This window comes from Mustela lutreola, chromosome 15, assembly GCF_030435805.1.
Source record: "Mustela lutreola isolate mMusLut2 chromosome 15, mMusLut2.pri, whole genome shotgun sequence".
NCBI lineage: Eukaryota > Metazoa > Chordata > Mammalia > Carnivora > Mustelidae > Mustela > Mustela lutreola.
Window position 1 is genome coordinate 51,950,320 of NC_081304.1, and position 24,536 is coordinate 51,974,855.

The 24,536-nt window shown below is 53.9% G+C and overlaps 1 protein-coding gene, 1 long non-coding RNA gene and 3 other non-coding genes across 5 annotated transcripts in view; 4 read left to right on the top strand and 1 right to left on the bottom strand.

Annotated features, from left to right (window-relative positions):
- Nucleotides 1-1,476: 1,476 nt before the first annotated feature.
- On the top strand, nt 1,477-3,703 carry LOC131815941 (uncharacterized). The gene is made up of 5 exons (XR_009347896.1): nt 1,477-1,618; nt 1,828-1,879; nt 2,360-2,457; nt 2,938-3,038; nt 3,271-3,703. It is a non-coding gene; the product is annotated as an uncharacterized LOC131815941 (long non-coding RNA).
- Nucleotides 1,675-1,745, top strand: LOC131817220 (small nucleolar RNA SNORD49). Its single transcript, XR_009348404.1, has one exon. It is a non-coding gene; the product is annotated as a small nucleolar RNA SNORD49 (small nucleolar RNA).
- LOC131817219 (small nucleolar RNA SNORD49) lies at nt 2,203-2,272 on the top strand. Its single transcript, XR_009348403.1, has one exon. It is a non-coding gene; the product is annotated as a small nucleolar RNA SNORD49 (small nucleolar RNA).
- Nucleotides 3,128-3,199, top strand: LOC131817236 (small nucleolar RNA SNORD65). The gene has a single exon (XR_009348420.1). It is a non-coding gene; the product is annotated as a small nucleolar RNA SNORD65 (small nucleolar RNA).
- A 594-nt stretch (nt 3,704-4,297) lies between the features above and the next one.
- Nucleotides 4,298-24,536, bottom strand: part of LRRC75A (leucine rich repeat containing 75A) — a 42,033-nt gene continuing 21,794 nt past the window's right edge. The window contains exons 2-4 of the mRNA XM_059148122.1: nt 18,227-18,355; nt 8,412-8,527; nt 4,298-5,589 (exon numbers count right to left, since the gene is read on the bottom strand). Coding sequence (XP_059004105.1) covers nt 5,052-5,589; nt 8,412-8,527; nt 18,227-18,355 — 783 coding nt within the window. The 3' untranslated portion in view covers nt 4,298-5,051. The remainder of the gene's footprint in view (nt 5,590-8,411; nt 8,528-18,226; nt 18,356-24,536) is intronic.

Sequence of the window (24,536 nt, forward strand, 5' to 3'; positions counted from 1 at the left end):
GAAACAGAGTCACCGCTCCTTCCTCTCCCATAGCTTCCGGACATCCCTTAAAGCCACCTCTAAGATCTCTTTCAAAGCTTTGGAGCTCCATAGCTTCCTTCAGGCCCTGGATTACTAGCTTCTTTCTCTTCTGGGCTGCCTGCTCAGTTCCTACCCCTTCAAGCTGTTCTGCAGGGCAGGCAGAGGGGTCTTCCTAAGATGGAGGAGGATAAGAAACATCTTAGGGTGTTTCTGTGCCCTGAAGGCTTAAGAGGCTCCTTCAATGCCCACAGGACGCCCTAGCTGGCCTCCCCAAGTCCTCCACGGTTTTGACCCCGAATTTCCAGACACCTCTTCCCCGATACCCTTGCTGCCCCCCCCCCCCCCATGCTCTCCTTAGGACATTTATCAAATTCTTCGGGCAGACCGAGGAACTCGTTTATTTAACCCCCTGACTTGGCTTTTGCTGAAAGCCCCCGCCCCACCACTAAAATCCTTAAAATTCTAAGACCAGAAAGTTGTCTCGCGATAGCTTTTCCAGTTTTCTCGTCCAGACGAACTGCTCTCCCTCAGAGTAATGAGCGTTTATAAAATGCGATTGCACTGAATGGCTTTTAAGTGGCAGAGGCCGGAGCATGTGCAAAGGCTGAAAGGAGAGCATTCATGGAGTGGGAGAGGTTTCCATTGCTGGTGGGTTGGGGAACGGATGCAGGAGTCCTAAGGAATCAGGAGAGAAGGAGCGGAGGGGATGGAAGCGGTTTCAGCTAAGACACGTCTGCTCGCTCCTTAGAGGTCATTCTCAAGGGGAGTGATGCGAGCTGCCGGCGCGCAGGCGTTCTGCAAGGCTCCGCGGATATTCGGCAATGGCCGTGGGGAAAGAGAGACAGGCAGCCCGAAGAATGAAAAGCAGCTACTATTTTATGAATGCTTGCTGCCTGCCAAGGCTCTGCAGGGTTTCAAGCATGGTGTGTCATGTGATCCTCAAAACAGCCTCTGCGGTGCCGACAGCTTCATTTACAACACGAGCCATCGGAAGCTCACAAAGGTTCACACACCTCCTCCAAACTACGGAGCTAAAGTGGTACGCTCCAGCCCCCGCGCATGCGCCCTGAACACCCCGGGCGCCGCGGGACCCAGAATTCCTGGGGACGTGGAAGAGACCATAGGCTCTGACGGAGGGGGGTGTTCCCGGGTGGTGAGGCGGAGTCTGCGTCGTGAAAAGGGCTGGAGGTTCCCGTGAGTCTCTGCCAGTATTACCCTCCCTTCTGTGAAGAATGGAATATTCCGACTCCTTAAAGGCCCAGGCCGCGAAAGAGATGATCTTTTCCGTACCGTGAAAATGGAGGTGAGTGGGGTGTGTGACTGGGCCTAGTAGCTGGCGGCGAGGGCGAAGGAGCGAAAGGTTTCTTAATTTCTGAGAAGTTGTTTTCGGGAAGCTTTGTGGGGGGCTCCGGGTTTTGGGGCGGGCGCGGCGGTTGGGGAGAGTGAGGCAGGGCTGCCGGGGACTGAGGCTCAAGGCCCGCGCGCGTGTCTCCAGCAGGGCCGCTGCTGCCGTCGACTCCGGAGCCCGAGCTCCCCGAAGGCCGCTTCCCTGCTCCCCGGACGCGGCGTGGGAGGTGCGCCAACCCGGGAGGACTGGGTAAGCGCGGCCCGGGGGAGCGTGGGGCATGGGACGTCGAAGAGGGCTTGCCCGACGGTTCTGATGATCATGGGGTTAGGAAGTGCCGTCAGAAGCGATAACTGACGACTCTGATGCCTGTCTGACCGCGGTCGCGGAAGCCTCAACGGTCGGGTTGAACATCACTGCCACTACGTGCCCTTAACGCCTGTCGCCCTCCCGTGTTCCAGGTGGCACATCCCTTGCAGCGCCTTCAGGCCAGGAGCGGTCTCCCATCCGGAGGTAGGACTACAGCCAACCCCTTCGCTTTTCCGTGTTCGTTAGTCTTAAGTGCAGCGGCATTGGCTGCCCCTTCACGGTTGATGCATTGAGCAGTAATTGTGCCCCGTTGCACTGCACACGTAACCTGGTGCTTCGAGTGGCAATGGCAGGGGGCGGCTGCTGACCCTGAGCTGTTCTACCGCGGCTGTCACCAGAGGTGAACTCCGTTAAAATGCTTGGTTTAAAGCGGCCAGTGCCCCCAGTGGTTCCTCAAGCAATCAGGGCTAAGTTCCAGGTCCCGTTCGGGTTTCCGGAGCGGTGCTGGGGAGCAGGGAGGTGTTGACTGCTCTGATGAAATCCTCTATAGGAAGTGCCGTCAGAAGCGATAACTGACGATAACGTTCCTGGCTGACTGCGGTCAACAAGTCCTGCCCGGCTGCTGCTGCCCTGGAGTAGGTTGGTCTGGTTTGGACAGTGACCTTTTCTCGTCTGTTCACCCAGGTTGCACATGAGTGCTGCGGGGTCACCTGTGTGTGATCAGATCGAGACCAGCTGCTGAGTAGTGGAGGGAGGAGCACCGGCCTGCCCTTAAGGTTAAGGTAAGCTTCGGTCTGTGGAACAGTTTGCATGGCCAGCCGTTAGATGATGTGACCTTCCAATTAGGTCAGGTAGTGGCACTTCTTTCTGGCTCACCTAATAACCTTGTATTACTGTAGCCCTTGACCTTAATTGAGCATATCCTGGAGATACGGTTCATGGTGGCAGTGGGGCAGAGGAAACCTGGGAGTTCTGTTAGCTCACTGCTCTAAAATCTGTCCCAGTTGCCTGTCTGCTGAGATGTAGCTTTCCTCGTCCTTGGAGATGACCGCTTAGGTGTGCGGGGTTAAAATGATGGGATGAAATGAGGTTGCAACACCCAGAAAAGCCAGTTAGGACTTACAGACTTCACCTGGCTTCATGTACCAAAAAACACCTCCAGTAGGTTCTTAAGGGCTCTGTTAGGATGGGCTGGAATTTGTAGTTGAGGCTCTCATTAGCAAAACTCTTTTCTCTGCCTTTGTTACCTGCTGCCTGTCTAGGGATGCCTCGGTTCATTCCCCTCTGGGCTTTGTGTGCTGAAGAATGGTGATCGGCGGTGTGGAGTTTGAAAGCTCGTGGCTGCAGCTTAGCCCAAGGAGAGGTAAGCTTCCATGGACAAGGACCCCTCCCCCGTGGTAGAATGAATAAACGGCTAGTGTTGTTAAAATAGATTCTCAGAAAAAGGCTATCAAATGATGAAATCACCCAAAATAGCTGGAATTACCGGCAGATTGTGTAGTGGTGAATGTATGGTTTCTGAAGATACCTTTTTTACACTGTGAATAACTGTTGGTTGGAGCAGGAAGTGAGACTGATACTTAGTTTCTTTGCAGGCTGTCTTTGCAGAGAATGGTCAGCCATGCTGCAGCAGGTTCAGAGTCCTGTGGTCACCATCAGTTCGGACTGAAAACCCAGGCTTCAACAGTTGGTGTGGAAACGGTGCTTACCTGAGATGTGGAGTCTGTTCTCTTAAAAGTGAACCAACTCTTGTTGGCTCTTAATCTTAAAAAAAGAGCCAACAAGTGTGTTTGGCAAACTGTAGGGTAGGCACTGTTGGTGTCATTGAATTCTTGAGTTTTCTAGTAATGTAGTATAAATACTGTATTTTTATCTCTCCTACCCAGAAAGCTTCTATACTTTTAAATATTGTATGAATTTGTTCTGTTGGGTGAGGGTCTGAGTTCTTTAAGATGCAAACATATTTCTTCCTGAAACTGATACTTCTGTGCAATTACCACAAACTGCAATAAAGGATGGTCTTTAGTACTGGTTTTTAAAAACGTGTATTTGAAGAAAAAAAATTGTGGTCACTGCTGTCACATTAGCAGTCAAGGTATTAGCACTTGTCACCTTCTCCAAGGTCAGCCTAAGCTGTTTACCCTCAAACAACTTCAGACTTGAGGGTAACAGTTGCAAAGCACTTTGGGCTGTGTCCTTTTGCATAGCTGCCTACCTTCTGAAGCTCTGCACTGTGCTTCACCCAAACACCCAGGCAGTGGCAGGCAGGGTCCCCATAGTGTGGCTTTATACATAACCTGTCTTGGTGCCTTCCTGAGTTGGGATCTCACCTACCTGTCACTGGCTAGAGGCCTGACAGGCCATGCTTCTCAACTGTCTGCCGTTTGCCTGTGTTCTGGTCACCACTGTGGACATCTGTAAATTTTCTCAGGTTAAAAAAGGTTGGTCTCCAGTCTCCCTGGACTTCAAGACTTTTCCTTGGTTTTAGGGCTTAATGTGCCTAGAAGGGATTTTTAGCTGGTAGTATTAAGGGGGAGCTGGGAGAACCATTCAAGGAACCCCCAGTTCATCCCCATCTCCTGGCTGTCTTGCTAGATCTGCCACGAGTTAAGTCTGACCTCATTTTCATGGTCTTGGGTGTTTTTATTAGAAGGTTTTTGGGAGTGAGCCTAGTATCCCTGATGACTTTCTGGGGGACTCCATAAGCAACAGGAAAAGGTTTTTAAAATCCTTTTCAGGGGCCTTAGTGAAGGTCTGGTAGTCTGGGTTGGATTTTTTGGGTGTATGCCATGTATGTAGGCATCCTGGGATGGTCTGTTGAAGGGTACACGGGCTGGGACCCCAGGGGGAGGTGTGGGCTTAAGTGGAGGCTGAGAAGTAGTTCTCAGGGCTTCACAGGGAGGAGATAGACCACCACCTCAGATGGGGACTAGGTTCTTGGAGTCTCTGGGGCCCCTACTCCAGACTGCTGGCCAGGTGTTAGGGCAGAGAAGAAAGGTTCCGTCAGGAAATACTGGGTTAGATGTAGGGCCGAAATTACTTCCTACCTGGGGTTAACTTCTGACCCACAGTAGCTCAAGCATTCATCTCCAAACAAGACCACCCACAAATCTGGGGACTTGAGGGCTGCTCACCCTCAAGCCGTACAGGACTTTGCAGGAGCCAAAAAGGCAGAGGAGGTGGACAAGAGGGGTAAGGGAGAGGACTGGAGCAGTATTGCACAGCCCCCTTCCCAGATGTTACAGTCTGGCTCCGGTGTGTGGGTTGCCCAGGCCAGTTTTGGGTGATAACCTGAAGCTGCTGGTGGGGGACCACTTAGCCTGCCTCAGTCCTCCTACCCCACCGGGACTCCCTGGTGAGGACCCCCACTTCTGTGTCATGTCTGAACGGTACCTACAGTCTCCCTGCCCTCGTCTTTGGCAGGATCCAGAGGGCCTCCCCCAGGGTCCTCCTGGTCTACTGTCCCATCCCGGGCATCCTCCCCACTGCAGGGGCCCTCGCCCAGCTCCAGGATGGTGGGGAGGTGGCCCTGCTTCGGGGAGCGCTTGCGCAGGCTGAGCAGGAAGGGCTGGGGCAATGAAAAGATGTCCACGTTGTTGCCCAGGTCGATCCACGTGACGTTGGGGAACTTGCTGGGGTCCTTGAGGGTGTCGGTGAGGTCACGCAGCAGGGCCCGGGTTAGCCGGTTGCCGTTGAGCGCCAGCGTGGTGAGGCGGGGCAGCGCGCTGAGCGCGGGCAGCAGCTGCAAGACCATGTCGTCAGTGAGGCCCGTGAAGCCCAGCTCCACGCTGTCCACCTGCTCCCCACAGCGCTGCAGGTAGCTGGTCACCCGCTCCAGGTCCCGGGAGGTCAGTGGGATGCCGGACAGGTCCACGGTGTTGTCTGGAGGGCTCCCAGCCAGGACAGCCTTGAGGCTGCAGGGGAGAAGGGACAAGCCAGGTTCAACCAAGTGGGGCCGGCCTTCTCCAGGAGGCAGCAGTGGCCACCCTGCGGCTCCAGGGACGGGAGATACCAAAGACCTCTAGTGCTTTGGCGATACCTCGCATCTCAGCCTGGCTGGGCCCAGCTGCCAAGAGCTTGAGGGACCCCAGGGGAAAGGCTCAGAGGCTTCTGCAGTGACTACGGGTACCTTCTGGGACCATAGTGCCTGGGTTTACATCTTTTTTTTTTTTTTTTTTTTTTTTTTTTAAGATTTTATTTATTTGACAGAGTGAGAGATCACAAGTAGGCAGAGAGAGGGGGAAGCAGGCTCCCTGTTGAGCAGAGAGCCCAGTGCGGGGCTTGATCCGAGGACCCTGAGATCATGACCTGAGCTGAAGGCAGAGGATTAACCCACTGAGCCACCCAGGCGCCCCAAGGAAACCATTTTAAGAGTTCTTTAACTCATCCGGGTTTGCATCTTAACTCTTCTTCCTGCTGGTGTGAGCTCTGGTCCCTTAACTTCTCTGTGCCTCAGTCACTTACCTGAACAATGGAGCTAAGTACCACAGAATTATTAAGTGAAATAAGGTAACGGATGCCGAGCATTTAGAACAGTGCTTGTGTACCAGAGAGAGGAGTGAATATTTGCTGTGGCCATTATGAATCACTTAGACTGAGCTTTCTGCTTCCCCAAGAGCAGCGCTTTGAAGACCCGGGTCTCTGAGCCAGGGGGTGGGGGTGGTGCTGACTCCTGGAGGCTCAGGGATCTGTACACGCTTTCACTCCCTGCCGTCTGCTACTCCTTGCTCTTCTGTCTTCCTGGACCTTGCTCTGCGGCCAGAGCTCCCCCATTTCCAGGTACCCCAGACAAGCCCTGGAACCCCAACAGTGGGAAAGAGAGGAAGGTGGGGGGGGGGACTCACGCTTGTTTCAAGAGCATATGTCAGGGGCGCCTGGGTGGCTCAGTGGGTTAGGCCTCTGCCTCCGGCTCAGGTCAGGATTTCAGGGTCCTGGGATGGAGCCCCACATCGGGCTCTCCGCTCAGCGGGGAGCCTGCTTCCCCCCCACATCTCTGCCTGCCTTTGCCTACTTGTAATCTCTCTCTATGTCAAATAAAATCTTTAAAAAGAAAAAAAAAGCATATGTCAATATGAGCAGCCCGAGGATCACGGCTTGGACTTCTTGGCAAAACATGTATCCTTGAGATCTGAAGCTGGAAGGCGGCTTCCAGTCTCATCTTGCCTCTCAGGGTGTGACCTCTAAATGCTTGAAACATTGCCTGCCCTTTGTTCAGGGTAAAATAAAGCACAGACCCATTACACCTGAGAGATAGGGAGCATGTGGTTAACAACCTGGGCCTGGGGTTTGAAACCAGTCCTGCCACTCAGCAGCTTGATGATGGTGGCCAAATGTCAACAGTAATATCCCCCACCCCATTCAATCCTTCAGCAAGTGTTTTTAAACTCCCATTATGTGCCAGGCACTGTCCTAGGCACTGAGGTCCTAGTCGTGGACAAGACAGACATGATCCCTGTTTTTACTCTACCAGGGATGGGGGAGACCAAACAGACAACAAATGAGATGGAAGTGCGAGGAGCTTGGTTGGACATGGCCACTCAGGGAAGGCTTCTCTGAGGACGTAATTCGAGCTGACATTGGAAGAAAAAGTGGGCCCTCAGAAGAGTCTGGTAAAAGTTCCAGCAGAGGGAGGCATGGGCAGAGGCCCTGAGGCATCTGAGCCAGCAGGAAGGCCAGCATGGTTGCAGCGAGGGGAAATGGGAGGCGAGAGACTAGAGAGGGGCCGAGCACCGATCACAGAGGACCCCGTTTGGATCTCATTCAAGTGTGATGTGGGGAGTGAGGCTTTTGAAATGAAGAAAGGACAAAGCAAGCGGCTGTGTTGGGGAGACAGAAGAGGAGGCTCCTGGATTCCAGGTCACATTTCGAGGTTTTCAATTCTAAAGAACTAGGTCACAGACTCCTCATGGCTTCCAGGTCCCACGGGTCCTCCTGCTCTGCTCTGTCCCCATGCACAGCCTCTGACTTCAGCCCAGCTGGAACCCCATCCATGACTCTCTCTTCCTCCACCTGGGAAGGAATCGGCTTTGGAGTGGAAGAGTCGAAGAGAAAGAGGAACCAGACCTCTTGTCAGTGAGTGAGGGCAGTCCTGGCCCTGCCCAGTCTAGGGGAAGCACACAAGCCACTCTACCCCATGGTCATTTGCAAGAAAGGCAGGGGTGCTCCCTCCAGAAAACCTAACTTCCCGGCTCTCCTTTACTCGCTTCCAGTGGTGCTAGCTATCTCGCCCACGAGTTCTGTGCCCATGTGCCCCCAGCCCCCAGTCTTCAGGGGGCCATAAAACCCTTAGGGCTTCTCACTGCTGCATGGCCCAGGGGCATGGCTAGAGCCTGGGTCCCCCCTAGGAGACATCCAGAAGTGGGGGATCCAGTGGGAGTGCCCACGTTCGGCACAGCAGGAATTAGAAACTCCTCATGTCTTCCTTTCCATCCACCCCTTCTGAATGGTGATGTGCCAGCTCCCATCCCACAGAGCAAGGAGGGCCCCACCAGCAGCTCCCCTCATATCTCATGCCCACCTGGAGTGCCCTCTGGCCACTCTCCCCACCCAAGCCTGACTTCTCCTTCAGGCGCCTTCCAGAGCAGCCCCTCTGATTCCAGCCCCCCACCCCGTCCCGCCCAAGGAGTACTGTGGAGCCCAGCCTGGCGTGGGTTCGCTCTGGGCTGCCCTTGTGGAAGGAGGCCTGGGCGGGGGCGGGGGCAGGCGGGCAGGTCTGCCCCAGGGGACTGAGACTCACCAGGCCTGCGGCTTCCTCTTCACCAGCCCCCGGTGCCGCCTCCACTGGGAGTGGGGGCTCAGGTGGTAGGTCAGCTGCCGGCATAGCTTCTCCATGGCGCCCAGCGCATCGCCTTCCTGCAGAGACAACCACAGGCAGGAGGCCCTGAGTCGTAGGCACAGGCCCAAAAGGCCAGGCCCTCCCCTCCGGCTTCCCCTCTCCAAGGGATGAACTGGGGGAGGCTTCCTCCTTCTGGGCCTCCAAGCAGAAAGCAGTTGGTTGCAAACTGACCTGCCCATGGCTGTGAATTAGTTGCTATCATGGCAAAATGGAAATGTGCATAAAACTCTACATTCACAATCTGATAGTTGACCAGAGCTGAGTGCTTAGCCAGTATTCATCATGGTCCCTGCCTCTTCCCAGTGGCCAGGGCCGTTCTGCTCACTCATTTGCTCAACAAAGGTTTACTGAGCACCTACTAGGTGCCAGACAATTGTTCTAGGCAAAAAGAAGAAAGGGAAATATTTTTATGATGGTGCATGTGGGAAAATGTCAAAAGTAGGAAAAGAAACAAGAAAGGAGTATCCAAGTCCTTTCCAGCCCAATTCATTTGTCTACTGTAATCCTAGTCTGGCCCTTCAGCACTTTTTTTTTAAAGACTAAGTTCTACACTCAATGTGGGGCTTGAACCCAAAAACAAGAGTCCCATGCTCTACTGACTGATTGAGATGCAGCAGGCCCATCAGCATTTGAGTTTGAAATCCTGGGTATTAATTTTTTAAAAAGATTTTATTTATTTATTTGACAGAGATCACAAGTAGGCAGAGAGGCAGGCAGAGAGAGAATGGGAAGCAGGCTCCCCACTGAGCAGAGAGCCTGATGTGGGGCTCAATCCCAGGACCCTGAGACCATGACCTGAGCCAAAGGCAGAGGCTTTAACCTACTGAGCCACCCAGGCGCCCCCAGAAACCCTGGGTATTATGTCCTAAATTGTCTCCCACCAAAGTTCTTAAATTTAAGTCCTAAACCCAGGTATCTCAGACTACAACTGTATGTAGAAATAGGGCCTCACAGAGCAATTCAGTTAAAATGAGGTCATCTGGGGTGGGCCCTAATCCAATGTGACTGGTGTCCTCATGAAAAGGGATTAGTTCACAGACACACACAGAGGAAAGACCACATGAGGACTCTGGAGAAGCCGGTCATCTTCAAGCCAAGAAGAGGAATCAGAAGAAACCAACCCTGCGAACATCTTGATCTTAGACTTGCAGCCTTCACAGCTATGAGGAAATGAATTTCTGTTGTTTAAATGGTATTTTGTTATGGCGGCCCTGACAAACTTACATTGGGTTTAGAGAGATGCTAGAGAGACTCCACCTCTGTCCCAAGGGAAGACAGCTCAATAGACAGTCACCAAGCCCTGGGGGAGGGGGGCCAAGAGTGAGTGAGGTTCAACCTTGAGCCCATGTCCAGTGCCTGGCACACAGCAGGCACTCAATAAAGGCCAGTGGATGGTTGTTACCATCAACATTCTGCTAGTGGAGATGCAGCATATTACGTTCGTATATGTGCTGCCGAAGCGAGCACGCATATTAAGTTCGTAAAAGCACGGACTCAGAGCCAAACTGTGTGGGTGTGAACCCTTGCTCTGCCACCTCCTCTGTGACCTTGGGCAAGTCACTTGACCTTCAGTCCTCCTCTGTGAAGGGATAATAATGTCCCAATGCACGGTACATTTTGTGAGGATGAAATGAGTCCCCATTTGCACAGGGCTGTGACTATAGCTCAGGACACAGCTAGCTCTCCAGTTATGCTCACTGTGTCAATCATGTCCCGAACGAGAAGAGCAACGTAGACAGGCAAAACTCTGGCAGGGTAGAGGAAGATGAATCCTCCCTAGGCTCAGATGTGCATTGGGGCTTTCAGGACGGATGGATTCATGATTTTTGCATGGAGAGAGGAAGCGAGGCATCCCTGGGTGAGGAGGAATTGTGTGCAATGGTTTGAGGTTGGGGGTGTTATAGGCAGGGGAGCAGGTGACAGTCTGGGGTCACATCTCACCACCTCCACAGTTACCACGTTGGTCCAAGCCACTATCATCTGTCAGCTGGTTTGTTGCACACAGACCTTATGCTAGGACTTCATGGAATTCCCACGACACCCCAGAGCGGAACTGCTCTCATTAGTCCCATTTTACAGAGGAGGAAACTGAGGCACAGAGAGCAGCGCTGGAGCTGTTGGAAAGGCAAGAAAAGAAGACCCTGAAGGCAAAAGACGAGAGAGGAGGCAGGAAAGGGGAATGTTGACTATTCAAAGAGGTAAAGCATCTGAGCAGGGATCCAGGAGACAGAGGCTCAAGATGGAAGAAAATCAGTGTAGACAGCACCTCCGGTCTCTGGTTCTCCAAGAACCTCACTTCCTTCTGCCCCAGCCTGCCTGTCTGACAAACGTCACCTGTCGCTTCAGGCGATTACACTCTCAACGTTTGGGTTGCCGTGTTCTGATTCCAGACTTTGTTTCTTGCTAAGCCTCCTCATTCGGTTGTGTGTGATGTGATGGGAAGCCGGAGCCACAGGCAGCGGCTCGATGGGGGGAGAACAGCAGGATCGTGTTTGCATTTTGGGACTGTCCCTCTGATAGACAGGGTCTGGGGCCAGGTCCATCTGCTTTGTGCAGTTTGGGGCCTCTGTGCCGGGCCTGCGGAAAGCCCTGAAAATGATGGAAACTGAACAGTGCCCAGGATGGAGAGGGTGTGGGCAGGGCGGGGATGAGGAAGGATCCAGGTTTTGGGCTTAGGTCCTGGGTAGAAGGCAAGGGGCTCCAGGAGAGAAGGGGATGAGAAAGCAAGATGGGGGGAATGAGCGCTCACTCGGTACCACGTGGAGTCTGAGGGTATCTGTGAGTCCCTCCTGGGAGATGTAACTGGATTTATGTGGCTGTGGCTCAAGACACACTCATCAGCCTCTGATTTACCCTCCAGCTGTGGAATGAGGTGAGGCGGAAAGCAAGGGGCAGGGGGAGGACACACCAGACTGGAAGGGATGGAGAAGGCACAGTGTAACCATGGGCACCATGGCTTCTCCTCCAATAAGGAGGCCTTGGCCAGAAGAGGCGCACGGAGGGGAGGTCATGGTGGGGGCCCTGGTGAAGGCCAACTCTGGAGGCCAAACGGAGGATGGGAGGCGACAGCAGAGACGGCGCCTTGAGAGCTGTGGTTCTTCCCTTGGGGTCCTTACATCCTGGAATTACCAAGGGGCTTTAAAAAAACCCTGCCTGGGCCACCCCCAGCAGGAGTGGGCAGCTTGCATGCAGAGATTTTTTTTTTTTTTTAAAAAGCTCCATATATGATTCCTGTGTCGCCAAGGTGGAAAAGGACCGGGGCAAACTTTCAGAGGGGCAGGGCTGGGGATGGATTGGGTGGTCGGTCTGGCATCACTCCTGGGACCACCCCAAAGGCAGAACATTGCCACTCTCCCGCGGCACCTGCTCCACAGATGAGCACCGAGCTCCAAAGCTTCGGCTGCTCCTTCAAACACTTCCGTGGGGGGTGGGGGGGTGGGTGTCAGCCTCTGGGCCTGAGCCTCTGGGCCTGAGCCACAGGGCAGAGAAAGGAAGAAACAAAGAGGAAAAGGCGGCAAAGCAGCCGCCGCAGTGCGCCGGCGCTGCCACAAGGGGGCAGCTGTGTGCAAGGCGCCGCAATGGGCTGAACGCGCGTTGCGGTTCCCCGCCCGGGAGACTGAGCAAGCCGGTTTCCTCACCAACAAGGACAACAGATACGGTCACCTCACAGGCGATTTGAGACTCAGCGTGGGCTGGTGTCCTCATAGAAGGGAGAGCTCGCTTCCGTCTGCCTGGGCTACATAAACAGCAGCTAACATTAACCGCGCGTCTACTAGGTTAGGCGTCGCCTCTGCACACTGCGCGCACGAGCTCACGACGGTCCTGTAACTCACAAGGATCCTATGAAACGGGGGCTACTATCAACCCCACTTTACAAAGGAGGGAATTGAGGCATAAAGAAGCTGACTAGACAGGCAAGCCCCACAACGTGTAAAATGCAATGAGGACGCAAAGCCCGGCTCCCGGGTTGGCATCCTTCCCAACCTGCCCTCCCGCCCTGCGCTGCCCTCCTGGGGATAAATCATTTGCTTAGGTGGGTTCAAGGTGTTTCATTTGTACCCGCAAAAGTCTTAAGCAAGCCCATCTAGTCCCCCCACCCCCAACTCCAGGTCTCCCTCCCGCGGAGAAGAGGACAAAGCAGGACAGACTCAAAACTGGAGGAGAGGGTGGGGAAGGCAGGGGCTGGAAGGGGAGGGAGGAGGCAGAGGAGGAGAAAGTGTCGTTCCCGCGTGGTTTCCAGCAAGAGCAGCCACGCGCCCCTTGTGCAACGTTGGCCGAGGAGTGTGACCACCGGCCCCACAAGTTACCCGGTCCGTGCGCCCCGCACCCAGCGCTCCGCGGGCTGCAGGCCCCTCTCTGCTCCTCAAAGTGGTGAGGCCCCGCAGCCCCTTTGTGCAACCAGACCCCATCCCACGCTGCAGCTGATTGGTCCAGAAGCGGGCACTGGCGGAGCGCAGCCAATCAGCTCTTTCCTGGCGACGAGACACACCCCCCGCTGCTCCAGGGCTGGACACCGACCAGTAGACTCGCAGCCCCCGGGAATGGAGAGTGAGGCCCGGGGAGCCCAGAGGAGGGGTGGAGAGATGTCTGCACAGCGTTTCGTCAGTACTTCTATCCCATCCTTCCAAGCTTGGCTGTCTTTGGGCCCCACGAAAGCCCTCGGTATCAGGACAAATTATTTTCCTATCTTGAGGCGCCAAAAAGCCCTCGTCACCCACACCTGGGGCTCAAAGGCAGTTTGTGGAATTCTGCAGCTCTTCCTGCCACCCAAGGAAGGAAGGAGAGGGGCAAGATGCAGGTCTTAGATAGCTGGGCATTGCAGGGTGGAGCGAGGGTCCCGAAGCACTGGGGCCTCCTATTGCCTCTGACCGGGGCCAGGGGGCTGGAGAGGACCCTGAGGGACTCTGGCTGATTTGTCGGGAAGAATGCTCAAGGCAGACCGCAGTCCCCTCCAGGAGGGGCCACAGCACCCGATGCTGCTCCACCTGTCGCCTGTCCGATGGGGGCTCCCATCCGCCATCTTGGCTTCCCCAGTCCCCCAAACAAGCACAGCCCTCCACTAGCTCTGGCCAACGGCTTCCCTCACTCATTCATTTTTTTTTTTTTTTTAAAGATTTTACTTATTTGACAGATCACAAGTAGGCAGAGAGAGAGAGGGGGAAGCAGGCTCCCCGCTGAGCAGAGAGCGGGATGCGGGGCTCGATCCCAGGACCCCAGGATCATGACCTGAGCCGAAGGCAGAGGCTTGACCCACTGAGCCACCCAGGCACCCCCCTCACTCATTCATAAACTCATTCTTCAGCTATTGACCGTCCTTCCTCCCACAAGCTGGATCCTGCTCTGGATATGGGGAGACTTGAGCGCTATAGACAGCATCGCGGGGCCTCCTGCCCCAACTTCCAGTTGGGTTCAGCTAATGAGAGTGATTGGAGTGAGACCAGAGAGCAGGAGGAAGGATCCTTCCTACTCTCACTCCCTCCCAGCTTCAGCATGTGAGGCAGCCAGACACCAAGAGCGCCCCACAGACCCTGGCCTCCTGTCACCGCCCCCTCCTGTCCTCTCCTGCTCTGCATCAGGGTTGATCTGGGTGATGCATAGAATGTGGCAAGGTCATAAGAGATACTGTGGTGTCTGCCTTGTTCTTTTCTCGGATCACCTGCTCTGGACTAAGCCAGCTGCCGTTGAGAGAAAACTCAAGTGGTTCTATGGAAAGACCCATGTGGCAAGAAATTGAAGCCTCCTGCCACCAGCCAAAGAGTGGGCCAGCTCGGAAGGGGGCCTGCCTGTGGATCCTTGGAGCCCTGGCCACTGTCTGGAGGGACCCCAAGCTAGAATTACCTAGTCACACAGTAGAGACTGCCCAGGGATAAAGGCTGACCGTTTAAAGCGTGGAGTTCTGGGGTCATCTGACACACCGCAATAGAAGACACAGCACCGTCCTGGGAAGGGAGCTCTCATGGCTCTGGTCACAGCTTGTACTAAGCTCTGCCTGATGCAAGATGTCACTGCAAACAAGACAGATGCCATCTCCTCCCCCTTCGGCAATACCACTGTTCTCACGGGGGCTGGCCAACCATGTGTCAGGCGACAAAGAGATAAGCCAGATAACTTGGGAGACCAGTGAGAGAAATGAAGCCCTCAACAGGACACGGGGTGACCGGGGGAGCCGTGTCAATGACGAGGCTGGTCACAGAAGGTTCTGGAGAGGCTGAGTCTGAATGGAGGAGCTGGGGAGCCCAGGCAGAGGTGGAGGCAGCAAGGTCCTTGGGGCAGGAGAGATCTGATTGCTCCAGGAACTGAGAGGAGGCCCAGGTGGCCCAAGCCGCTGAGTGAGCGGAGTGGAGAGAATGATACAGGAGATTTGGGTGGGGGGCCACGGATGGGGTTTGGGTTTTAGTGAAAGTAGGACACCAGCTCACGTGGGAGGTTTCTCAGCAAGGTTCTTGGGGGGTCCACATTGATTTTGACCTTGCACATTGCTCCCTGGCTGCTCCCAGAGCACAGAGGGCTGGGAGGCATGACGGGATGTGGAGGGCTGGCACTGGGGCCCAGGGGAGGAAGGAATGTCTAAACTTGCCTGCGACATGATCTGTGCTGGTGGTGTGATGGTTTGGGTGCGGGAGGGGTGGTGACTCATGGACACCCAGGCAGAAATGTCCAAGAGGTGGGTGACTTTTGAGCTGGAAGCTGGGCTGTGGATGAATCAACACATAGTCATGGGCGAGATGGGGTTTTGCTTGTCCCCTCCTTCTCGGGGCACACACAGACCCACCCCCATCTAGGGCCTAGGCCCATGTCCAGGTGGGACACCAGAGGGGGCTTTGGGTAGGCTGGGACTCATTCAAGGGGGGTCGTCTTAGTTGTAGGGTTAGTGGTCTGGTGGTTCCTCACCGAGACTGGACAAGGAAGGGCTATTTCCTTTGTCCCACATCACTGTTGAGGGAGGCGGCCCCTTGAGGTTGATGGTTTTGACATCTCTGATCTGAAGTTCTCAGATGAAAGATCTAAGAACAGAAGTCCTGACCAGCCCCGAGCCAGCTCACGTTTTGGGGTGAGTGCACTCAGAGGCTGCCCTTATCACCAGCTTTGGGGCCCCAGAGCCAGGACCTTCAGCTCTGGCCTCAACCACAACCAGGAGAGCCCTTCCAAAGGGCCTCTCCGGCCACATGGCCTTGGGTATGGCTAGGGGAACAGCTAGGACCTGGGGCCTCTGACCGGGCTGACACCCCTGACTTGCTCTGGAAATCAGGAAATCCCAGGACGTCCCCTTGTTCTCCAAAACTCTGAGCCCAATCCCTGCCTCGGTGTCCCACCACAGACCTGTTGGGTCTGAGCACCCTGCTTGGCTTGTGATTGGTGCTCACTGACTAGGGACAGCTTAGCTTTTGGGTAGAGGGTGCTCAGTCCTGCTAAGCACACTCTGGAGAGAATCAGTTCACTGAACCCCGCCCCCCAGCTATGGCTCTACAGGGGACGGTATTGTTATGCACCTTTGGAGTTGAGGAAAACACAGGTCAGCTAAAGAAGTGGCTGAGAAAGCTACCCCGAGATGGGGGAAGGTGGGAGGGGTGGGCGGCAATGTTTGTGTCCCCCCCCCACAACTCGTAGGTTGAACCCCATACCCGGATGATGGTGTCTGGAGGTAGGACCTTTAGGAGGGGAAGTAGGATTAGATGAGGTCATGAGGGTTGGAAGAAGAAAACAGCCAGCTGGCTTGCTTTCTGCCAACATGAAGCCACAATGAGAAGGTGGCCGTCCGCAAACCGGGAAGAGGGCTCTCGCCAGAACCGGGCCTTGCCGGCACCCTGATCTTGGACTTCTGGCTTCCAGAACTGTGAGCAATACCATTCTGTTGATTCTAAGCCACCCAGTCAGGGGCAATGTGTTGTAGCGGCCTGAGCTCAGAGCCCCCCAGGTACAGCCCTTGTACTCCCCACCAGACGGAGGGGACAGGTCTCAGCCCAGAACCCCTTGGGGCACCTCCCGTGTCCTGTGGTTTGCATGGGCAGTTACCCACCTGCAAACCCTCCTCCTCCGGCCCAGATGCAGCCCCACAAGTCCACCCCCCGCCCCCCCAGCACTGGGAACATAGGGGTTGGGTGCCTGAGCACCAGCCTGCAACCAACCCAGAACTGGGTCCAATCACACCTGCGTCTCTTTTAGCAGACTGCTTCATTACCTGACTTTGGTCTTCCTCAACTCCAAAATGGGCATAAAAATAACATCCCTCCTATTGAGCTGTTCCAAGTGCCCTGTGATCGGTCACCCTGTCACCTGGGGGCATCTGAATTTACGTTCCAGAAAAGGCAGAGAGAGGTCTGGCACCTGCGAGGCCTCGGACAGACCCTGCTCACAGCTTCCCCAGGCTGAGCCAGGTAGAATGGGAATGAGAAGAGAAGGTGATTCTAGGCCTAGCGGGTTCCCCTGCGGCTCCTGGCGCCAGCCCCTCTCCCTCAGGCCCCGAGGTTCCCAGCCTGCCAAGCCTCCTTACCCGCTTTTTCTTACGTCCCCTATTTGAGCCCTGTATCCTTGCCTTCTGCTGCATCCTACCACCAGCCCCAACACCCCTCCTCCCCCAATGGCTGCCCCCACCCTTCAGAGCTAGCTCCTCCCCTCAGAACCTTGGCCCCAGACAGCCCCAGGAGCCAGAGAGAAGGCCGCAAACAGAGGCCCGGATGGAGGCCCAGCTCCAGAACAATATTGCCCGCGCTCAAGTCTGCACTTGCTTAGGTCAAGGGAGGGTGGGTTTGACCAGCACGCCCTCCCTCTTCTCCTCAATCCTACTCTGGAAGCAAAAGCTACCCTCAGGCACTCCTGGGTCCTGCTCTAGGCTTCCTGGCCCTGTCACAGAGGAAAGCCTTCTTTTGGAAGCTGCTGGAAAATGAGGGATGGGAGAGAAGAGCTCCAGAGTGGAGCTGCCCCCACACTGGCCCTCCCCTTCCCTGCTGGGGTCATGCTGGGTAAGCTGGCCCGGCACCCCGTGAGGAGGGGGGCAGACGCTCCCATCTGGAAGTTGGCTAAGCATCACCCGCCCTCGGAGCGCTCCCTTCTCAGCTCTGGAAGCCAGGCAGACGTGGGCTTGAGCAAAGTGGGGGGATGTGTAAAATGACATTCAGCCTTCGAGAGGAAGGCCGTTGGAAGTGCTGAGGACTGAGGCCCTGGAAAGCACCAAGTGGGGTCACTGCTAGATTTACATGGCGCCTTTGTGCAAATAGGAAGAGGTCCACCACTAGACGGACACAGGCTTGAGCCAGTGCCTGTGAGTTGGTGGCAGAGAGAGGGCTGGAACTGAACTGTCTCCTGCTACCTTGGCGTGTGCCTGTCTTTGTGCAAGGTACAACGCACACAACTGTCCATGGCAGTCCTCACCCATATCACAGGGGTGGCTACTCAGCTCCAGTCCCATAAAATGAGGGCTCCCTGCTGCAAGAGCATCCCATTATTCAAGGGCAGCTGAACAGGGAGAAATGTGTGAAATGGTCTGAGTTCTAAATGTTGGCGATGAGTCCAGATTTAATATCCCCATGGGTCAAACAAAACCTGGGCTCATGGATGCTGGGCCTTAGGACAGGGTGGGCACCCCAGGCCCCGCTGGTTTGTCCTCCTTGGGCCCCGGGCAGTAGCGACCAGCCCTCCCTGGACTCTTAGCCACTCTGGCCAGAAAGCCGCCTGCCTCCACCCCCAGAGGTGGCTGGCTCAGACCACGGCTGCCCTACCGGCTTGGGGCAGTGGATGTAGCGGGCCAGGCTGATGATGAGGTCATGTGTGATCGGGTCCACCAGGTTCCTGAAGCTGGCATAGCGGTACAGAACGTCGTCTAGAGAGGTCGACTCCATGCCCAGGTCCTGCAAGAGGAAAGAATGCCCAGAGGTCAGGAGTGGCCCAGTCTTACCCTTGAGTCCCACCCAACACACCCAAAACAGCCCCCTGGAGGTGGCTTAGTGCCCACCCCCCACCACACCCTGGCCAGGGAAGAGACCCACTCCCCACCTTCAAGAAGCTTTCCTAGTTGCAAGGAAGCATCTTAGAAGCTCCCCCAGAAGGCCAGGAAAACTCGTGGAGAGATGGTCTTCCCAGTGCATGCACGTCTCCCAAGCCCTCCAACATCGGACGAAGAGCACTCCTCCAGCCCACCCAACCCAGGAGGAAGCCAAAGGCAGGCTGGCCATTGTATGAGAGGCTGCTTTTCTACATAGGGCAAACCTTGGAAACGGCATGTGTTGCAAATCCCCCTGCTCTGTGATAGGGTCCCTTGTACTGATAATGATTTTTTTTTCATTTTCTGTGGTCATCTTTACTGTTCCTTCTGCAGATGACCCAACCTCAGTGCTCCTTTGCCTTGGGGTTGGGGTGGGGCAAATTTCTGGATTACGGGATTGCAAGGAAAAACTGCCGGGGACCCAGAAGAAAACCCCATATCAAGTGGGAAGGAGGAGAGGGAGCATGGGGGAAAGGGGCCCTGAGAGGGCTGGGGGCAGAGGTTTTTCAGAGGGACAAGGGTTTGGGGGGCACCACACTCTGAGAGCCCCAGCTGGGAGCCCCTGGAGATACCCCTGCCCACCTGCCCCCATGGACTTGGCCACAAACAGTCGCTAGTGTGGAGTAGGACCCAGGAGCTCCCCTCCAGGTGTTCTGGCCTAAGACCCCCAAGATTCCTGCCCCACCCCAGGGAAAAAGCAGGCTCCCCAAACACGACTAATGCTTGAATCCCCCACCAGTCAAGTTGAAAGAGCCTTAATTGCTTTAGAGAAGCAGAGAAACATGGTTTTCTACCCTAGAGGGCTAGAATAAACTTTATGCTCTGTACGTGCGAAGGGACATGGGTAAACACCGTGACTTTCTCAACACCTGTCCCTGGTTTCTGTTGTCATTGGGATTGTGGGATTGTGATTTCTGTCCTCAGCTTGGTGCCTTGCCCAGATCAGGCCATGACAGGAATGATGACATTCCTGCCCACAGCCCACCGTGAGGACCAAGGAGGCCACCGAGGGTGGGTAGGGAAAGCAAGGATGAGCCATTTGTGCTGCCTTCACCCTCTGGGCCCCTAGGCACCCCCCACCAAGCCACTCACGGAGCTGCCCCAGCACAGCCCGGAGGAGGAAGGCTCCAGAGCTGGTTGGCCAGGATCCCGCACCCTGGAGACATGAAATGTCACCTGATGGGTGAGTCCCAGCAGAGGTTTGCTCCCTGTCATGTCACCGGGGGATCCTGAACTTTTCCAAACACCTTCCCCATGTGATTCTTAGAAATCCCAGTAAGGCAAGTAGGTTGGGCATCATGATTCCCAATTTACAGATGGAGAAACTAAGGCCCAGGGTTTCAGGAACGGGATGAATGACATTACGGTTCTAGTTAGCTCTGAAGTGCAGATTTGAAATATGCAAACAGCGTACACATCCTAAAAGTTCTCGTCGGAAAGAAAAAACACGTTTTTTTCTCCCGCTTCCCCAAAATGACACGAGGTGAGGATGTGAACTTACTGTGGTCCTCATTTCAGCGTATGTAAGTCAATCATCATTCTGTGCACTTTAAACTTACAAAAGGCTTTAACGCAGTTATATCCCAATAACAATGAGAGGGGAAAAAAATCACATATAGTAAACATGCTTTTGTTTTATTTTTTATTTTTATATTTTTTAAGACTTTATGTATTCATTTGACAGAAAGAGAACACAGAAGTGGGGGGACCGAGTGGCAGAGGGAGAGGGGGAAGCAGGCTCCTCACTGAGCAGGGAGCCCGATGTGGGACTCGATCCCAGGACCCCGGGCTCCCGACCTGAGCCAAAGGCAGATGCAGGTGCCCCAATAAAGATTTTTTTAAACAATAATTTCAGGAATGGTGGGGGTGACTGACATTTCTAAGGGCAAAGAAAGAAAGGGTCTTTGCGGGGGCATCTGGAGGGGCCTGGGCACCATGCCCTCCGCCCTGCTGGGGAAACTTGCTGAACCCGCCCTCTGGCTGGGTCTTACCTGCCACTGAAGGGACACTTTGATCCCTTCCCCTTGTAAGAAAGGAATGGACACCAAGGGCCAGTCTTGGGGCTCTTGTCTTCCATTCAGCAGGACTGACTCTCGGAGGCTAGAAGCCCTCCGTCAGGTTCACTGGCTGCCGAAATAATTTCCTGGGGACCTAGATGCGGGGCTCAAGGGCTGGTGCGGAAGCTGGCAAAGGGAGGCTTTGCCCAGTCCCAGAGCTGAAGACCTTCATGGAATTAAATAAAACACTATCTTAGGCCTCTGTCCCTACCCTGGCTTGTTCCATCCCTCGGCCAGGGCTCTGTCCTGGGCAAGCTACCTCATGTCACTGAGTCTCAGTTTCCTCATCTGTAAAATGGAGCCAGTGACCATCCCCGTCACAGGTAGGTGAGAGGAATAAAACCAGGTTAACATGTAAAGCAGGGAAGAATATCACCAACACAGCTCTCCCCACCCGACAATCCTTCCCTCCACCCCCGCCCCTGCAAGACCCCTCCTCTTCTCACACAGTGATTCGTGACCTCTTTTTGGACCACAGACCCTTCTGAGAAGGTGACAGAAGTCACGACCTCTCTCTCCAAAAAAATGGTAGCAGGGCCCGGACCCTTGGGATTGTGGAACACAAACTCCTTCTTAGGAATGCGCAGAAGTGCAGCCCACCCTCCCTGCGACAGGAGGAGGCTGGGAATGTAGGAAATTGTGGGGGAGGGGGCGTCGTCAAAGGGTCTCTGTTCTAGGGTCTTGGAAGGCCCCTGTGTCATAGGGCCAAGGCTTCCCTCTCCTGGGGCAGGGACCCATGGGTGGAAACAGGGGTGGTGACTGTCACAGTCAGAGGCTGGATTTGTGGCCACAGGAGGACAGAAGATAGATTTACCTTTCCTTTCCTGTCTGTCCTGCAGGCTGGGCTGCCCCTCTGTGAGTTGTTGCCTGAACATAACCTCTGCCTCCCCTATCTTGCCCCCGTGTACCCCTCTGCTCAGCGTGCACCCCATCTCATGATGGTCTCCACTCCCTGTCCCTGAGGGCCCCTGCAGAAAGCACCACATCCAGGTCTACCCAGTCCTGACCCACTGATGGTCGGCCAGAGACGTCTTCCCTCTTGGGCTCTGTTGGCCCATCTGTGAAATGGGCTGATGAACCCCACTCTTCGTTACCAAACCGTATTATCAAGATCTTGGGGCTGACTGATGGCAAACATGAGAGAGGCCAGAAGAGTCCTCAAGGCTTGGGACCCGTTTCTCGACAGAGCAGCTCTGTTGGCCTCCCTTTGGTTAAAAAAACAAAACAAAACAACCCAACAAAACAAAACAACCCCCCAAAGTAGTTTTGTGACCAAAGCGAAGTTTGAAAACTTCACAGTTGGCCTGGCTGAGTGCTTGGGCTCTTGCCCTCCTACCAGCCCTGCCCCGTCTCCCCCTTCCCCTCCTCTCCAGGCCAGTAGAGGCCTTCCATCTGGGGAGGACCAAGAAAAGCCTCCTTGTGAAGCCTGGAGGCTGGGGCAGGTCTGGGCAGAATGTCCGTCCCAGAGCCCCCATTCCGTGTCCTCCTGCCCTCATGGTCATTCCGGGCTCCTGGCCCACTGACAATGGTCCCAGCTCCCTGGGCTGCTGCTGATGTCGGGGTTGATTCAGCTGTTGCGTGGGGGCTGGGGGTAGGCAGGGAGTAGGCAGGAAGGGGGTGGGGAGGAGTGTCTGGGTCTCTGCAGGAGGCGACTTTGCTTGGAGAGTGTCACCTGCAGGGGACCAAGGGGCCAGCTCATGCCACCTCACCTAAGTGGGGTCCCCATGTCACTTGAGTGAGAAGAATCAGGCTTAAGGACTTGTTCCAGTGGAAAGAGAGATGCTGGGAGTGAGGTTAAGGATACTGGCCTTCCAGTGAGTAGAGTGAGACCCATATAGATCACCATTAGATCAGCATTTCTCGAAGTGTGGTCTCTAGTCCCTTTCAGGGGCCCTGTGATGTCCTCTTCTCCAATGACCTATCAGCGCGACCTAGATTTTCTTTGCAGACTTCAACCAAAACAACACACCGCCAGAGACCCAGTGCAGAAGAGGCGGGTGTGAGCGTTCAGCTGTTTTCTTTAGAGCCACACATTAAAGAGATCCACAAAAGTGTGAAACAGTGTCACACTCCTCAGTAAAAGGCTTTTCTTATGGGGGAAAGAAAAGTTTTTCTTTTGGAAAATACAGTTATTTTTGTAAAAGTTTATTTCACATGCGAGATTATTAATTTTATTTTATTTTTTTTAAAGGTTTATTTATTTATTTATTTGACAGAGAGATCACAAGTAGACAGAGAGGCAGGCAGAGAGAGAGAGAGAGAGAGAAGCAGGCTCCCTGCTGAGCAGAGAGCCCTATGCGGGACTCGATCCCAGGACCCTGAGATCATGACCTGAGCCAAAGGCAGCGGCTTAACCCACTGAGCCACCCAGGCGCCCGAGATTATTAATTTAAAAAAAAATTAATAAATAAATCTTTTTTTTTTTAAAGTAAGCTCCATGCCCAATGTGGGGCTTGAACTCATGACCCCGAGATCAAGACTCGCATGCTCTACCAACTGAGCCAGCCAGGCACCCCCAGAATGAATACAGACACCTGTAAAATACCTTTGTTTCAATTTCTAATATAGTACCTGGCATCCATCCACTAGATTTAACCCACATAAAGAAAATCTCTCTTTGAGGTCCTCCGTGATTTTCTTTTTTTTTTTTTTTTTTTTTTTTTTAAAGATTTTATTTATTTATTTGACAGACAGAGATCACAAGTAGACAGAGAGGCAGGCAGAGAGAGAGAGGGAAGCAGGCTCCCCGCTGAGCAGAGAGCCCGATGCGGGCCTTGATCCCAGGACCCTGAGATCATGACCTGAGCCGAAGGCAGCGGCTTAACCCACTGAGCCACCCAGGCGCCCGAGATTATTAATTTAAAAAAAAATTAATAAATAAATCTTTTTTTTTTTAAAGTAAGCTCCATGCCCAATGTGGGGCTTGAACTCATGACCCCGAGATCAAGACTCGCATGCTCTACCAACTGAGCCAGCCAGGCACCCCCAGAATGAATACAGACACCTGTAAAATACCTTTGTTTCAATTTCTAATATAGTACCTGGCATCCATCCACTAGATTTAACCCACATAAAGAAAATCTCTCTTTGAGGTCCTCCGTGATTTTCAAAGGCACAAAGTTTCCTCCAAACACTAAAAATTAAATAAATAAATAAAATAAAAACACTAAAAATAGAACTACCATGCAATCCAGCAATCCCACTTCTGGGTATGTATCTAAAGGAAATGAAAACAGTCCACTGGAGAGCCACATGCACGGCCATGTTCACTGCAGCATTATTCCTAATATCCAAGAGACGGAAGCAACCTAAGTGTCTATCCATGGCGGAAGGGACAAGGAAGCTGTGGTATATAAATATATACAGACGACAGAATACTATTCCGTTGTGAGAAAAAAGGAAGTCCTGCCATTTGCGACAACATGGATGGACCTTGACAGCAAGATGATAAGTGAGATCAGTCAGACAGAGAAAGATAAATACTGGATGACCTCACTTACTTTTTTTTTAAAGATTTTATTTGTTATTTATTTGATAGACAGAGGACACAAGTAGACAGAGAGGCAGGCAGAGAGAGAGAGGGAGAAGCAGGCTCCCTGCTGAGCAGAGAGCCCGATGCGGGACTCGATCCCAGGACCCTGGGATCATGACCTGAGCTGAAGGCAGAAGCTTTAACCCACTGAGCCACCTAGGCACCCCCCTCACTTACTTTATTTTTTATTTTTTTTTAAGATTTTATTTATTTATTTGACAGAGAGAGATCACAAGTAGGCAGAGAGGCAGGCAGAGAGAGAGAGGAGGAAGCAGGCTCCCCGCTGAGGGACTCGATCCCAGGACCCTGAGATCATGACCTGAGCCGAAGGCAGCGGCTTAACCCACTGAGCCACCCAGGCGCCCCTCACTTACTTTTTAAAAAAAGGTTTTATTTACTTATTTTGAGAGCGAGAGAACGAGCGAGAACACAAACAGGGAGGAGGGGGCAGACGGAGA